We start from the raw sequence: 18,274 nt of genomic DNA on the forward strand, positions 1-18,274 counted from the left end.
CAATAGATGCAGAAAAGACAAAATACAGCAAGCACTCTTGTTAAAAAACAAGCTTTCTCAATATAAAGACATTCTAAAACCTAGAGCCGGCATTTTGTATAATGGTTGTAACAACTAGAGATTTGATTTTCAGTGCTGTTAGGAGTAAAACAAGAATTCAGTAATGGGTGAGAAATCCTAGCTATAATATTAAAAAAGATGAAATTGAGGGTTATGCATTGGCAAAGATCAAACAAGATTATTGTTTTTTGTAGGTGATAAAATTGTTTACTTAGAGAAAACTAAAGAGAGGCAGAATAGTGTACTGGAAAGGTGACTGGACTTGAGTTCAGGAGAGCTGGTTTGAAATCCTACTAAAAGTGAATTAGAAAGTTACTTTACACTCTTAATTCCATAGCCTAAGAACTTTATAATTCTAAAAGTTTTAAGATGCAGGAATTCTAAAATATGAAGATTGACTTTTCTTTGATGAATTTTCAACGGAAGTTATAAGTATCTTTTGAGATTATTTAAGAACACCTAATCCTAGAGCTGAGGAATAGTTTCAGACACTTCGTAAATTCCTTTTCGTCTTGTTTTTTGTATTTTAAAGAGGTAGAACTTTTTATTTCCTTGGAAAAGTTTCATTTCCTGAAAATGGGCTAAGAAATGCAATACAAGCAGTCTTTCAGTTTACTTTCATCTCAGCCTCTTCACTCCCAACCCCCTCCTTTTGTTCCTAAGATAAGAAAAAACAAGAGATTTATTAAAAATTTCCCATTACAGTCTAGTAAGCCTCCAAAGAGGTTTGGGTTATACCTGTGGGACATTTGTTCTCTCTTGGAAATATTCACATTATAGTTGATTTGCATTGTAAGTTAAAATAGGCCAGCTGGAAACCTAACCACTTTTTATAACAATGTTTCTTTGGGGAAAATGTGTTCTGAGAGTTCCAAGCAATGTATTTATAAATGAACTTTTGGAACACAGCCTGTCTTAAATTGGGAATTGCCTAGTCTATAATTTGGTTAGTATGAAAGGCTTACCATATTTTGAGAGAGAGAGAGAGAGAATGTGTGTGTGTGTGTGTTTAGAATTAGTACAAACATATAGCTATTTTTTGTGAACAAAAGATGATAGTATTGGACATTTTTATGGTAATATTAATAGATACTCATGAATAGACCATGTTTGGGTCATTGAGCATCAAATACATAGACCTCTTTTTTGGTCATCCATGTCCTATTACTAGATGGGGGCATACTTTCATCAAATTTTGCCACAATTTTAAATCTTATGAATGCCAGGAAAGCTTGGTCTGGCAGTTGTGATGAGCAGACTTTGTGAAAGGCAAAAAGAAAACCAATACAGAATTCAGGAAAATACATAATACAATAGTTCACTAATGAGCCCCAAATGTTGTTTCATGTTTGAAGTCAGCTTCTTAAGAAAAATGGGTTTCTAAGAGAGACAGCTTGATTTCACAGTAAGCAGAAGACCTGAGAAGCGAAGGAGTAGTAACTTAAAGGGTATCAAAAGAAACTGAAATGAGAATAGAATTGAAACAAAACTGAAATGGAGGTTATAGAGTTCGAATTAAAGATAGAAAAATGCCAAGCTCCAGTATAAAATGTCTTTGTGGTAAATTAGAAAAAAATACACTCACAAAAGTATAGGTCAGAAGGAAATTTTTGATCTCAAATATTCTTGAAAAACCAACAAAGCATGTTTTGAAGCAAACTACACAGAAGCTTCATGCCTGTAGTTCATGAATACTTTTATGAAGAGAAGAATCACATGCAAGTAATCAAAGGATATGAAATGTTTTCAGAAAAACAGTAAAAGTATCAGTGAACATATGGGACTATGGTCCAATTCATTAATAATAAACATTCATTAAAAGAAATCTGTAGCTTCACCTTATACTCAGCATATTAGCAAAATGCCCCCAAAAGTGAAATAGACATTTGTAGGAAATATGGGAATATGTAAGGAAGATGAGGCACACAAAAATTTGTGGAACTGTGAGTTCGTCCAACTATTAAGAAAACCACCCAAAATAGTGAGAGAAAGGATGAATGTTGGTGCAAAAGGAGTTGAATTTGTAATCAGATGATCTGGATTTGAATTCCAATTAAGTCTGCTATTGTCTATGTAACCACGGAAAAGTCTCTTAAACTCTTTGAGCTTTGGTTTCTTCATCTCTTAAAGGAAATCTTGATAGATGATCCCTTAAGGTTACTTCCAGCTCTACCATGACACACTTTGACCCTCCTCCACTTCTTCCCCCCTACCCCTCCTGGCCCTTGAATAAGGCAATATGCCATCAGAAAGTGGTTAAACAGCACAGTGTATAAATGTCATGGGTTGTTCTACATTTCTGAATGTATAAGGCAAGTATAAGAAATTCCTGTAAACAGGAAGGTGAATATGAATTGATGCAGAGTGAAGAGAATGAGAAAGACCATATATACATCGGCAATAATTTAAATAAAAACAACACAAAGCTAAACTGAGTAATTATAAAAGCAAGTATTAGACTGGGAAAACAGATAATGAAACTGTGGAGTACAATAGAATGGTTTTTATAGGGTGTTGCAGATGTTTAAGTGCAATTTTTACCTTTAGTAACTAGTAAGCAGCTAATTAATATTTTGTAACTACTAAACCTTAAAACTGTGCTGAGACTTTTTTTTATTGTCAAATATAATCCACAATCGTTAATTCACCTCCTGCTATATAGGCACAGGTGTTGTGACATGGACAATTTATTGGTTTTTGTTTAGCTCTTTCTTGTACAAAGGAGGGTTTATTCTACAGGGCAGAGGGATGGAATATCCTGAAATGACTGATGGAAAAATAAAAGGCATCAGTAAATTGGGTTTTTTTTGTTTGTTTGTTTGTTTTTAAATAATCATGAGGCCCTGGACATGAAAGAGAAATTCGGTTTCACCAGACAAGATTTCTTTTGGAAAATTGCAACTCATTTAACACCCCCACAATTTCTTCTGAATAAAAGGCTCATTTTTTTTATGCCAGTATTCTTCCAGTAATGTTGATTAACAAAGAGTGGCATAGAATATCATATTCTTTGAAAAATTAAAATTAATCACTCAAAGACTAATGGGAAAGTGGATAGTAGGAATGAGTAGATTTCAACACATTACAAATGAAGAAATATGCTGATAAAGTGGCATAAGGAATATCATCAGAGAAATGTATTTTTTAAAAAAGATAGACTAGTCATATAGTCCATGTGTTCTTATTGGTATTAGCATTGTCAGGTGAATGTTAGAAAGGTCTTGAAATGTTTGTAGAATTTCTTATGAATTTGTTTTAATTTTTATGCTATTCCTATCCTTTTTATTTTTGCATCAGTATTTCTTAATGTATTATGTACTCTTCCCCTATCTAGTTCATCCTATCCTATCCCATATACATTATAACTATTTAGCATTCAGGTTGTTTTGTTTTGTTTTGTTTTTTGTTTCAGTTTATTATGTTACTTAATAGTATATATTCCTACATGTATTGTTTTCCTGGTTCCAGTTCACTCTGCAACAATTCCCACAGTTCTATGAATTCTTTGTTTGCAAATTTATAGCAAAATAATAATCCATTACTTTTTACATATCACATTTCACGTAAGCCATTCCCCATTAAATGATTACTTTGTTTTGCAATTCTTTGTCTTTTGATGAATTTGTGGGAGGACATGTTTCAGCATCTCCTGGTAAAAACCACCATGAATAGATCATATGTTCATTACTGAAGAGTCTACCTGTATGGATGACATTATGTACCCATTGAAGAGTGTGGAAGATAGAACAAAAAAGTGAATAGAAAAGACAGTGCTAAGTGTAGTTAGGGATGGAATGAAGATGTCTTCCCTGGTGGAATCTCATGTGGTAAAGAAAGTAACATTGCCAAGCGAAGTAGAGAAAGAAAAATTAGGATAAACTGGATTTATAATACAAAAGATTTGACTTGAGGACAATATTTGGACTTTGGATGCCCAAGATCTTTCTATCCTAATTACCTGGGCAAGTTCTTCCATAAAACCAGTCTGTCTTATTCCACATAATAACCTTCTATAATCCTTGAAATGGAAAAAAAAAAAAAAACCCACAAAATTTGTAAACATTTCCTGTTTTCTTGTCAAGTATTTGTAGAAAGATAATATATTTAAGCCAGAAATAATATTTTGAAATGAGGGACTTAAGTTTTACAGAACACAGTAGCAGTCCCCAAGTTAAATTACTCCAAGTTGTTCTTGTACTTTTTGAAGAGTTCTTCCAAATATTTTAAATGAAAAAGGTCAGGAAAAGTTGCCCTTTTTTTTTTAATATGTGTGCCATATAAAAATTATGTATAAATTATTTTCAAAAGAGTTCTGAGTGGATTGTTACTTTATAATTGGATCATCCAATTTTTAAGATTGTCAGTTGCTTGATTTTAGGATTATTGATGTTGTTTTTCTGAAGTTGGTTAGTCCCAAGATGTAAAACGATTTTTTTAACTTCTAAAAATATAATTTGTGTGAAACTGAAAACACTTAGGTAGTTATTTTTTAAATGGTCAAAATAGTGATTAAAATCAGATGGACATAATGGTCTCCTTAAAAAATGTTCTTGAATATATACCAAGAGGCTTATAGGATGAGTGTCTTTTTAAGAACTTTGAAACTTTATTAAAATTAACAAAATAATTATTTTGTGATAGTAGTTTCAAAATGGAGTCTACTTTAGTTGTTGAATGTTGGGTCTGTTTTGAATCAGATATGGATTACACAAGAGATTAAAGAGAATTTGATTTTTCCGTAGATAATCAAGTGAGTGTTTATTGTTTTTTTATAGATCTCATATTATGATAAATGCTGTGTAATATAGGAGTATGAGTTCCTCCCCTCATAAAGCTTAACGTATTTCAACAATTTCTACATAAAGTCCATGAATTTAATTTTAAATATTTTAGTATAATTGGCTTTCTTTACAATTCTATTCATTTAAAACCATTAGTTAAAAAATTAGTTATTTTTCTATCAGTACAGAGTGATTATGGGATAGATCATTTACAGTTAAGACAGGCTATAATTATGTTTTATGTAGTGAGAATAATAAAAGTCACTTCTTCGCATAGAATTGTGCTGCTGATAATTACTAAAGTTAGATGTTGAATTTGTTAAATTATTTATGAAGTATTAAAATTGTATGTCCCAGAAAGCAATATAGAGATACATGGTGGATGTTAGCAGCTACAATATATGAGGCATTTAAAAAAAAAAAAAAAACGGAGGTAAAAGACGTGATCAAGAAGGTGTATGACAGGAAGACAAGATGAGCTGGTCATGTAGTATGGGCAAGAGCAACCTAATGTGCAGAAATGTCCACTGGTATCTTCTTTAATTCAAGGAGAAAGCAAAGGCCCTTTGAGTGGCACATCCATAGTACATATACCTGAAAAATATGGGTCTGCTGTACAAAGGGGCAGGTATTTCAGTCACTGAAAGAACATCCAGATTGTTAATGAGATCACAGATCCATTTGAATTGTACATACCTTAAAGGCAGCTGGTGGCATGGAAGCAGAAAGACTTGAGTTCAAATCCAATCTTTCTTATACTGTAGTGTTCTTCTCTTTTCTAAGATATGATGGTTCTCTGTGGGAGCAGGTTTCTTGGGGAGGATTCTGGAGGCAGTCTTAGTTTCAGTTCCGTGTAATAATCACCTCAAATGCAGTCAGGTGATAAAAATTCAAATCTTTTATTGTCTCTTCCAAAATAGCCTGGTTAGTTTTCCTTGGTTCCGAGAGCTCTTGTTGCTAGTCCTTTGCTTCTGCCTCTACCAGCCTCAGTCTTTCCTCTTCCGAATCCCCAGTTCTGCCCGACTGCAGTCTCTAGCTTGTCAGTCTCCTCAACTGACTGACTTCTGACTTTCAATCTCTTCAACTGTCTTGTCACTTGTGAATCTCCTGAAATCTCCTTCTCTTCTTGGAGGCTTCTAGCTTATATAAGCGCTCTAAAGGTGTGAACCCAAAGATTGACTCCTACTCTGAGAGAGTGGGATTGTGGGAGGTGTAAACTCTCATACTGAATCCTGAAATCTCCCAACTTGTGAACTCTAATGTGTGAGCTAATGTGTAAACTCCTTAAAGCTGTGAGCTCTAATGTGTGAACCAATTACATAAGCATTGTTTCTATCAATTCCATTGAGTTAACATTAGGATTCTAACATTATACCTTACTGTGTTATCTGGGCAATCTCTGTTTGCCTTAATTTGCTCAGGCATTCTTGTCTCTCCTCATATTTCTTGAAATAAGATGAGTATGAAAAATGAGACTACATATTCCTTAAGAAAAAAATTGAAGTTAACGAAGTTGTGACAGAGTTTGAGCTAACCAGTTTCCTCCAAATGACCTCTTTTAATGCTGCTGTTACCTTCTACCGAGTTTGGCCCCCTTTATAACTATACTACCCATAAAAATTACCTGTCCTCAAATTTCTCATGGCCCTTTGCTCAATAGTCCCCTCTTCCTACCATATTCTACCTTTTTACCTCCTACTTTTTTTTTGTACCAGTCATATGTACCTCCCTCACCTTCTCTTCCATCAAACTGTAATCTCCTTGACAAAATAGTTTTTTTGTCTTCTTCCTCTAGAGTTTTAGCACTCATAGTTTATCCTTTAGAGTTTTTATATATAATACAATTGTGATAAAATCCAAGTTTCATACATAAGAAAATTAAGGGTGAGTTAAATTTTACAGAGCCCAGCATCACATGCATGTTTTATAATTCCTGATCTCATACTTTTTTCCCCCAAAATTCCTACTACATGAGTTAGTAACAATCATGGGCATGAGTCACACTCATTATTGGTCTGTTTCCCCCTTTGTGACAAAGTTTAAAAATCTTTAAATATGTGGAAATAAAGGGAAAACATAAGGATTGTTCTTCAGGTTACCCTAAAAATGTTATGTAATAAGTTTATGCTGACTTAGTTTAGGGAAACCAACTTTTGTCACCTATCACTCCAAATCAACTCTTATAAATCCTTTTCCTTGTATCATTATTGATATTCATTACCGTCTTTTGGATTCTTTTGTTTGTCTGTGACCTGGAATTAGACCCCAAATGTCATAGAACCTAAGGAATAGCTTCAAGGCATGAATTACTATCAAATAACTTCCCCAACTAGTGGTCTTTTAGCCTCTACTGAGAAACTTAAAATGATAGGAATCCTAATATTACTCACAAGGAAACCCATTTCTTTGTTGGAAAATTTTAATTGTTATAATGTTATTTCTTATACACAAATGCTAAAAATTAATCTTTGATATCATTAATTTGATATAATTAATTTCATACAACAGAGCACATTGCAAACCATCTCCATGCCTGAAAATCCTATTAAAATCAGTCATGTTCTCCCAAAAACTTTCCACAGGGTCCATCTGACATGCTGGAGGCCTTCCTTAATTCTCTCATATTTTAAGGGTACCAGGGAAGTATTCTGTTTCACCAGCTATCCTCCTCTACTCTCTAGAGTATACTCTATTTCACAGTTTAGACTGAGATCCTTTATTCCTGTTTTCCCAAGTTTGTCTTTGGTTATATGTTGCAACCTTTACTACTGTTCATCTTTCCATTACCCTTTGTAACAGTTATCTGAATAGTCCTTCAGAGGTAGCAGTATTATTCCACATCTTACTGCCACATAGCAATACCAGTAGAATGTTATCATTGAAATCTGAACCTCTGCTTTCATGGGAAGCTTAGGGTCAATAAAAGAGCTTTGCATTTTCTGGAATATAATCCATCTACAGTACTCCTTTATTCAGTTTTGGGCATAACTTACTGCTCTTCTGTACCAGAGGCCCAGATATACCTACTGTTGGACAAGTTGTATAAAGCTTTGATGCAAATCTTTATTTAAATCCCAGCAATAGATGTTCTTCATCCATTTGTTCCTTATTTTGGGAATGGACAAGCCAGACTCCTTTGTCTGCTACACATATCTTTGAGGAGGCTCTATTATATTTTACAACTTGATGCAATCAACATAACATCATCTGCAACATCTAGCAGCAGCCAAAGGACTTTTATCTACAGAGAATCCCTTCTCAACCTAGACTTTGTGTCTCCTCCATCATAGTGGTGAATAATTTTGGCAAGCATATATCTCCCTGTGTTATGATTTACCTACTATATATTAAAAGAGGGTTGTTGAATAGGATTATTTTTATTGCTAAATTTTTCAAGGAGACCGGAGTGATCTTCAATTAAGGATGGGAAACATTGTACAAGAGACTATATAAGACAGCATATTGTCATAGTTCTGTTTATTTGAACCATCTCAAATTAAACTTCTTCCATGTGACAGACTGTCAAAAATGTGAAGGCTTTTTACATTTTTACAGCAAGTTGATGGTAAGAATGTAAATTATTTTATTCCTTGGATTTTTTTTTTCTACAGGTCTTAAAGAAAGTGCTGAAGAGATGGTCAAAAACAAGCTGGAAGGAAAAGATAAATTGACTCCTTGGGAGCAATTTTTAGAGAAAAAGAAAGAGAAAAAAAAACTGAAGAAGAAGCAAAAGGTATTTTTATTATATAGTTTATATTCATGTTTTAAAATATTTTTTAAAATATAAAAGATTTTGAACATTTCAATGCTTTGGAAAAATATAAAGTATTTTGTCATATATTATTATTTATTACTTAATAATTATTTAATGCCACCTAAAAATGCATTTTTCACAAGCAAAAAATATTGGCGCTATCAAAGTAGGCAATAGTATAATCAGGCATATGAAGGCCCACTCTAGGTTTATTGATGTTTGGATTCAGTAGAACATTATTACACATGTGTAGTTCACAAAATAAGGGCAGCCTTCAGCTTGGAGTAGTTCAGCTTCCAAAGCTTCAATTGTTGTGTTCAGCTAAGTTATACTTCACATAATAGATGCATAGGCAGGATGTAAGGAGCAGCATTCTGCATAAAATATCTCCACCCCAGTGTCTCAGCTTCATTTTGATCCTATTGCTCATCTCTTTACATTTTCACAGTTGCTTGTTCAGGAGGTCCTCTATATTGACCCAACTTACTGGGCTCAGTTGGAGAAGGGGAAGAGTCAAAGTAGCAGAACAGGACAAAATGTCCTATGACAAAAAGTAATATCTAACTTCCTCTCTTTATTGACAGATTTGCACCATAGATCATTATAAAAGAAAAGTTGAGAAGATAATTTTAGTAATAGTCATACCTTTAGCATAAATATATATTCTCCAAAAGCAATTATTTTGACTCATAATAGCCATTTGAATTTATAAATTCAAGTCTATATGGATGGGGAAAGAAGAAGCCAGTCTTGCTTTTATAGTCTCATCATATTGGGGTTGGATGGGGGGAGGGAAAGCAACATTATAAGTTTTTGCAAACCACTGTTACAAAGCAATATAATATTCCAATCTGTGGCTTCAAAGGAAAGACATTTCATTTTGTATGCATTTGGGATTCATCCTTTGCATTTAGCTGCCATTCAAGCAAATTTTGAGACTTTTTGACACTGAGAAACGATAACATGGTAATAGATAAGTGTCAAGCATAAGCTCAAGTTGATTAATGGCAAGTATAAGTGTTTTTATAACCTTAGAGTTGGAAATATAATTATGGTGGTTGAGAATATCGAAACTCAAAAAAGCAGAAACTCACCAAAGCCAACAACTTAATATCTAATGCTTGTGCCTGCTACAGGGAAATTTTTAAAGAAAAAAGATAAATAAACAAAAGAGAATAACAAAACTTAAACATACCTAGGTCACTTTATTTAAATGTTATTAATTAGTCCTGAGTAGCTCCAAAAGTCTCCTCAAAGATATCTACCCCAAAAAACTTTTTCTGGATTTGTAGTCTCTAATAACAATATTTATTCACCATGTAATTTACTGTAGTATAAAAATATGATAGCCATTACAAAGAAGGTAAGAATTTCATATAGCAAACTATACTTGTATTAATTACTTCTATGTGTGTTTACTTTGTTATCTGGTTTCATTGATTCACATTTTAGAAAATTATGCAACATATCATTTACTTGATTAAAAGTGACGGTTTTCATCTTTTTCATTAAAAATTGATTGTTTGTCATACTCAGTATAGCTATGAAATAGTATTTCAGAATGATTGCAGAGTGAATGGTCATGACAGCATCAACTTAGAATAGTATCATAAGCCCAAAATAAAGTTTTAAAAAATAATTGCAGAGGGGAAAGAAGGAAATATTTGTTGGCAACAGTAGTCCAAAGAAAAAGGAAAGAGAGAAATGAAGAAATTTTTAAAAGTTCCAGCACAATAAATAAATATTATGAAGTTGAGGAAAAGTAATCATTAAAGGGAAAGAATAATACAATAGTTTGATAACTTTCTCATCATCAAAATTAGATGTGTGATAAAAATCTTTGAAGTAGATTATAAAATTAGAGAAATAAAACTGGAATAAGAGTCCACTACGTGCCAGGCACTAAGTATCTTTAAAGAAAACAGTCACATCTCAGCAAGTATCTATTGGAATTACACAGGGTTTTTCATTTATGACAAGGAATGATGAAGATAGTACTTAAGCACTGGAAATCAACAATGCCCTAAAAGTTGCCTAATTAAAATCTGTCTTTTCATTTGTGAACACAAAAATTTTTTTAATGCAACCAAAGAATTCAAATCTTTCTACATAAGAATCCAATGCTAAATAAGACGTTTGGTATCCCACACAACAACAAAACAAAACCCTAATAAAATAGACTTTTAAACAAGGAATGAATAAATAGTGGCTTGTGTGTACATCTGTTTGTACATATTCATACATGCTTAGGACACTAAGAAAACAGTAACCAATGACTTGTTTCTGTGTTATTTAGCAACTTTTTTTCTGAAATCAAATATATTATAAAGGAATCTATTGAACAATTACAAAGTGAATTTGAAGTTATCACTCCTTGTGTTTATCTCAACATTATCCAAGAGGTTAAATTAGATAACCTTTGGGGCAGCTAGGTGGCGCTGTAGGTAGAGCATCAACCCTTAAGTCAGGAGGACCTGAGTTCAAATTTGATCTCAGACACTTAACACTTCACACTTCACACTTCCTAGCTGTGTGACCCTGGGCAAGTCACTTAACCCCAATTACCTTAGCACCAAAAAAAAAATTAGATCACCTTCATAGTCCCTTTTAGCCTATGAATTTGATGCTGGGTTCTGTAAAATTAACTTACCCTTAATTTTCTTATGTATGAAACTTGGATTTTATTACATTTGTATTATGTATAAAAACTCTAAAGGATAAACTGTGAGTGATAAACTCTAGAGGAAGAAGACAAAAAAAAAAATTCTTTCCTCAAGGAGATTACAGTTTGATGGAAGAGAAGGTGAAGAAGATACATATGACTGGTACAAAAAAAAAGTATAAGGTAGAATATGGTAGGAAGAGGGGTCAATTGAACAAAGGGCCATGAGAAATTTGAGTACAGATAATTTTTATGGGTAGTATAATTGTGAAGGGGGTCAAATTGGTAGGAGCACAAAATAGCCTACAAGCAAGTTAGGATTTGAATGAAAATCAAAAACAGCAATTATATCACCAGTACTATACCTTCAGGCTACTAACACTTACTATTCTTTCAATGACTAATATGGGGTGAGTTGGAAATTGGTAAAGATCCTGTGTATTAGTCTATTGAAAAGAATGGTCTGATGTTGGGAGTAAAAATTATAGAGTCAAAATTATGTTTTGAAATTTAAAATGTAATGGTTCTTAATTTTTTAAAATCTGTCTAGTTGTAATGTTAAAAGTTATAAATTCATAATAATTCTTTTAAATAAGAAAACAATAGGAAATTGAGTTCCTTTTATATTAACAATAATAAGCAGTATCCAATATTTTTCCATGTTTTCATTTTACTGTATTTGTCATTATAACATGTCAAGTACTGTGTTTATGTTCAGTTACAGACTGTTAATGAAAGAGAGACCAGTGAAGATGAGCTTCCATCTGATGTTGACTTGAATGATCCTTACTTTGCTGAAGAAGTTGGAAAAATAGGTCAGTGTTTATCCTTTCTTTAAAAAGAGAATAATTTTTGCAGTTTATTTCAAAGAATTGTTGTGCTGCTTACAATGCTATTTCAATGTATTTTATTGTTACATACATTACAAACAAATCAGTCTGTTAGGGCTACTACTCACAAGGTTAATTTAAGCAATTATAAAGAAGTATTGTAGTCAAATGGAACAACTGCTGAATTTGGCATTAGACGTTTTTGGTGACTGGAGGCCTAACTTTCCTTATTTATAAAATGAAGAAAATGTATTAGCTAACCACTAAGGTCCCTACCAGATCTAAATTTTTGATCGTGTGACCCTCTGTTAGAATCAGGAGCCAAAAAAGATTCTGCAGGTTAAAACAGTGGATTGACTCTAATGAAATTAAAATACAATAGGAATAAGTATAAAATAAAAAATAATTTATAAAATCAGAAAATAAAAGTTCAAAAATTCAAGATGACAAATTCAGTTTATTTGAAAAAGATGTAGGAGTCTTATCAGATTTCAAAAAGTCCAATATAAATCAGTAGTGTAATAGAGTAGCCAGAAAAGCGAATAAGATCTCTGTTTATCTTAATGTAGATTACAGGTTTTAGGAAAATTAACCACTGGAACACATGAACAAGATGATTGTTAGAGGTAATGTGCAAATCTAAGCAATCATAAATCCATTTGAGTTTTTAAGGATCCCGCTACACTCTCCTGTAGTATAACAAGGGAGTCCATAAAGCATTTTTTAAACACATTCTATGTGCCCACCACTGTATACTAGATATTATTGATACAGGGACATAAATTCCTGCACTCAAGTAATATATCTTCTATGAGAAGAAAGATGTAGATATGAAATGGTATGCAAAAATTATTGAGAACAATAATTATTTTTACATTATTAAATTGAATCATTATCTCTGTATTTCTGCTGATACTAGACTGGTTCAGAATGTTCCGACTTAACCAGATGAAACTTAAGTTTCCACAAATTTAATTAGGTTTCTGTCATTTGAACATTGGATTGCTAGATTCTGTGCCATACATACTTGTTTCATTGTTTTATTTTGTTTTACTTTTAATTCCTTTATTTTTAAGAATGGTTTCTACTCTGTGAGCATGTGAGAAAATTGTAATTTCGTTGACTATTATAGATATTGCACTATCTTTTCAAGAATCATTTAAATCCATAGTAAAATAAAAATCCATTGCACAGAAGAACAAACGAAAGTGTGGTTGGAAATGAAAAACAGTGACAGGAATTGATAAACAGTTATGTTTCATAATTATCATAATTTCATGTTTCATAATTAATATAATTAATCCTCAGAAATCTAGGAAGTGGAAGATGTTATTAATTCCTTTATAGTATCTTACCATGCTTCTCAAAGTTAGAAAAACAGTGAGATCAGTTTATCTTTTTAATAGCTGCTAATAATTGCTAAGGATAAAAAAATGTTTGTCACATGCAGGACAGTAAAAAAGCTAATCCTAAGGATTGGAAAAAGGAACATTGTAGTCAGTCAGCAAACATTAAGTGCTTATTGTGTGATAGACATTATGCTAAGTGCTAGGAATACAAATAGGAGCTTACATTCTAATGGAGGAAGACAATATATTAAAAGAATCTAGTCTAGAAAGTTGAGAAAGTCAGAAATACAGCTTGAAGCAGAACATAGCCATGACTGGCCTGGTTAAGGAATTGGCCAATCAGGGGAAGCGTCTATGCAGCCAATATAGACAGCACTTCAGGCTGAAAGGGTGCTGTGAGATGATAGGAAAAGTCCAAAGTCAGTACTGCAGCCTGAATGTGTCCATTGTGTCCCAGTTGCCTTCTTTGAGGGAGTAATGAACTCTGCTTTACTGAGAAGCAGAACTACTATGGAATGGCAGAAATTCCCTAATGGAGATGGAATACTACAACATGACCTTGCCTGAAAAGTTATGAGTGAGTCCTGAAAAGTTAAGAAATTTTTAAGAGTAAGATAAGCATGCTTTAATATCCTGGGGACTTGTCTTATTTTAACCTTTTTGAAAGCCTGTGGGTTATAATGAAGACTAAGCAAATTCGGAAAAGGGACTGTTTGTCAAAGGTACATTTAATATCCAATGTAATAAAATGTTTCCTGATGTAAAATTAAATATTACCTATTAATATCTTGTGGACTCACAGCCAAATGGTATAAAACAAGTGATTGCACTAGAGGACTCATTGCATATTAGGATTTTATCTTGGTGTAAAAATCTCTTAAGTTTTTTTGTATAATTTATTAAATAGTTATATGTGTGTGGTTTAGTTTACACACTATAATTGTATACAAAATATGAATAAATAATGGAGGAAGGAGACAAATATGAATAAATAATGAAGGAAGGAGACTCTAGCCACTCAGTTCAGAAAAGGCCTTATGAAGGAGATGGTCTTGCGCTGAGCTTTGAAGGAAACTAGGGAACCTTAAATCGAGGAATGAGGATCTTAAAAAACATGAAGGACATACAGCCTGTGCAAAAATCTTAAGATGATTGATTAAGTATCATAGAAGAGTAGAAAGGTTGAATGCAGGAAATTCAATTAGGACACTGTTGTAGTAATCCAGACCAAGAAGGTATGAAGATCAGAAATATGATAGTGGCCATTTGAATGTAGATATGGAAGAAATTTCCTTTATAGATCAACTAGAAATATTAAGAAATAGATAATTCTGTTGTATAAAAAAAAAATGGCAATAGGTGGAGAACAAAAGGCCTTTTTCAGAGACATGGTTAAGAGCAGAAACTAAACTTTAAACACAGTGCCAATTATTTTGTTGCTTTTCCAAGTTTTGAAGTGATTGGACTATTTATTGATCTCTGATCAGTTTCCTTTTCCCATTCTCCAAAGCTGTTGGCTTAGTCATCCATCTTCTGTTTAGGAAAAATTGGGATGTCAGTTGATGAGGAGTTTCATTTTCAATCTTTGAGGAGAATAGTCCAGAAAAGAATAGAACAGTGACTATCATTTAGGCAATTGTATTAATTAAATGTTAACCCCAGCTCTATTTTAATGTCTCCTAATATTTTCTTTGTATAAGATTCTTTTACTTGTCACCTCAAATCTTGGGAAGAGACATCAGACGTTATAGGAACATTGTGCCAGGTAGACATCTTTAAGTTAGAAATGACTATGATATTAAATTGTTAATTTTTTTTTAAATTATTTTTGGCTTGTTTTTTTCATTCATTTCAGTTGTGTCCAACATTTTGTGTCCCTTAGGGGTTTTGCTTGTTTGTTTTTACAAAAATACTGAATTAGTTTGCAATTTCCTTTCCCAGTTCATTTTACAAATGAGCAAACCGGGTTAAGTGAGTTGCCCGTGGTCAGCTACTGTGTGAGTCCATATTTGAATCTTTATGATTCCAGAGATAGCATTCTATCTACTGTGCCACCTAACTGTCCTTATTTCTAGCAGACTTGTTCCAAAATGCAAAGTACAATATTAATATATTTATTCTACAAATAGAAGGGGACCAGATGTGAGATACATTATGAGAATAGCCTTCCTAGAATGAAGAGAGATGATTTTGGCATAAAAATAAGTTTTCTTTTTGAACATGTCAGATTTGAGATTGTTTTTTCACTGGAAAACATTCAGTAAGGAATTGGTAATACAGGACTGGAACTCAGGAGAGTAGATAATCCCTAGACCTAAGTCTTCAGAGTTATATGCAAAAATATGGTAACCAGCTCCTTGGAAGCTGAAAAAATGAATGAGAAGTTAGTGTAAAGACCAAAGTAAGAAGAACCATGAGAAAATAGTGTCACAGAGAGAAAAGAAAATTTCATTCATCACAATCAAATGAAAAAGAAAGGTCAAATAGGAAGAAGACTAAGAAAGGACCATCAGTTTAGGTGATTAAGTTAAGTTTAGGGGATTATGGTTAACTCTGAGAAAGCATTGCTGTTAAATTAGGAAATCAGAAGACAAAATGTAGATGATTGCAAAATAACTGAGTGGAGGGGGAAATGAAAGGAATAAAAGCAAACCACTTTTTTTTTTTTAATTTTTAATTTTTTTTAAATAACTTTTTATTGCCAGAACCCATGCCAGGGTAATTTTTTACCACATTATCCCTTGCACTCACTTATGTTCCGATTTTTCCCCTCCACCCTCTCCCCTAGATGGCAAGCAATCCTGTACATGTTAAAGAGGCAAACCACTTTTTCTAGGAATTTTTGAGAGGTGGAGAAATGTAAGCAAGAACTTATGAGTATACTAGATTTTTATGGGTTTTTTAAGTGAGAAGACAAAGAGCATGTTTATAGACCAAAAAAGAAACAATACAGAGAGAGATGGAAGATTGGAGAGGAAGGGGCAATCTAGAAAGGATAAGATCCCAGAATACATGTAGAGTAGTTCCCTTTGACTATTAACAGAGCTAAAATAAAGAGCAAGCTAGGAATAAGGAGGGAAGGAAGCATGCTTTTACTAAACCCTTACTGTGTGCCAGGAATCATGCTGAGGACATGGTAGAAAGGAATTTTGCATTGTTGAGGAGAGGAAAAGGGGCTTTTTTTTTTTAAATAATAAAAGAATAAACTGAGAGAAGGGGGCCAATGAGGAAGGCTTAAGGAGAAAAATGGGATTGGAAAGCTTCTGCAGAGAAGGCTAGAGATAATTGTAAGGTAGAAAGGTGGCTTTCCTCAAATCCTTTCACAACATGACCCCTTTCCATCAATTATTACACTTTACTCTTCTCCATGTATTATGCTAATACTGATATACAACAACACTGTCCCCAGTCATTCACTCTTACCTTGCATTTATACCATATCTATCTTTTATGTATTTTTGGCATATTGTCTCAGCCATTAGAAGGTGAGCTCTGTAAGAGTAGGGATTATGTTTTTTTCCTTTATCATCTATATCCCTAGAATTTGGTACAATCCTTGGCACATAATAAGCACTTAAAAAATGTTTGTTGACTAATTGACTAACAGAAATTTTTGGGGGAATGAATAAATGAAAAAGCATTTATTAAATGCTTATGTGGCAGGCACCCTACTAAGCCCTAAAGAAACAAATAGAAAGTTAGATAATCTCTCTCTAGGAGCTCACATTTCTATTAAGCAAGATAACACATGAAAGAAAGATCAGCTGCAGGGCAGATAGTCTAGTTAGATTGGCTATTTGATGTCCTCCATCATCAGTCAGCACATCTGGAGTGTTATTGTTTAGTTCTGGGCACCACATTTCATGAAGGACATTGATAACTTGTAGAATCTCTTCAGAAAAAAAAAAAAACGCAGCCAGAATTGTTAAAGGACTTGAGTCCATATTATATGAGGATCCTTTAGAAAGCTGGGGTATTTAGTCTTGAGAAGACAAGAATCAATAGAGGCACGATCTTCAAGTGTTTAGCTATTTATGGAAGAGGAATTAGATTTGTCTTTGGTCTAGATCAGGGGTCGTCAAACTTTTTAAAGGGGGGCCAGTTCACTGTCCCTCAGACTGTTGGAGGGCCAGACTATAGTAAAAAAAAAAAAAAAAAAACCTTTGTTTTGTGGGCCTTTAAATAAAGAAACTTCATAGCCCTGGGTGAGGGGGATAAATGTCCTCAGCTGCCGCATCTGTCCTGCAGGCTGTAGTTTGAGAACCCCTGCATGGTGGAATGTGAAGTACTGGGTAGATTGCAAAGAAATAAATGTATACTCAATATCAGGAGAAACGTTATGATAATTAAAGCTATCCAAAAGTGGGAATTGGATATCCCAAGAGGTGATGTATTCCCCATCATTGGAAGTCTTAACAGAAAATGGTGCCTGCCGGAAGAATTTTAGTACAGCAATATTCTTTCAAGTGTAGTTTGGACTCATTGACCAGTCTGGTCCTTCCTCTGTGAACTCTGCAATTCTTGGCTAATACCACATAACTTGATATATCTAAAGAATTGGAAATATTTTAGAAAGTGCTTTTTGAATTATTATGAAAATCACATGTGTCTATAAAGGCAGCCTTATCTTACACAGTTAGTGTATTGGAAAGCAGACTTTTTGAACATTCTCAGCTCTTAGGTGACAGGGCAAGATATTCAGCTTTCCTGGGCTTGTTTCCTTTTATGTAAAAGGAAGGGGTTCTTGATCTCTGCAGCACTAGGTGAGTAACAGGCTATTGTTTATTAGGTTCTTGTTATATAATGGGTACTCTGCTAATCATTGCAAATATGTAGAA

General features: G+C 33.3%; 1 protein-coding gene across 1 annotated transcript in view; it reads left to right on the top strand.

Annotated features, from left to right (window-relative positions):
* Positions 1–18,274, top strand: part of ESF1 (ESF1 nucleolar pre-rRNA processing protein homolog) — an 83,737-nt gene that overhangs the window by 52,978 nt on the left and 12,485 nt on the right. The window contains exons 10-11 of the mRNA XM_031951081.1: positions 8,453–8,574; positions 11,976–12,072. Coding sequence (XP_031806941.1) covers positions 8,453–8,574; positions 11,976–12,072 — 219 coding nt within the window. The remainder of the gene's footprint in view (positions 1–8,452; positions 8,575–11,975; positions 12,073–18,274) is intronic.

The sequence above is a fragment of the Sarcophilus harrisii genome, chromosome 2 (assembly GCF_902635505.1).
Source record: "Sarcophilus harrisii chromosome 2, mSarHar1.11, whole genome shotgun sequence".
Lineage (NCBI taxonomy): Eukaryota > Metazoa > Chordata > Mammalia > Dasyuromorphia > Dasyuridae > Sarcophilus > Sarcophilus harrisii.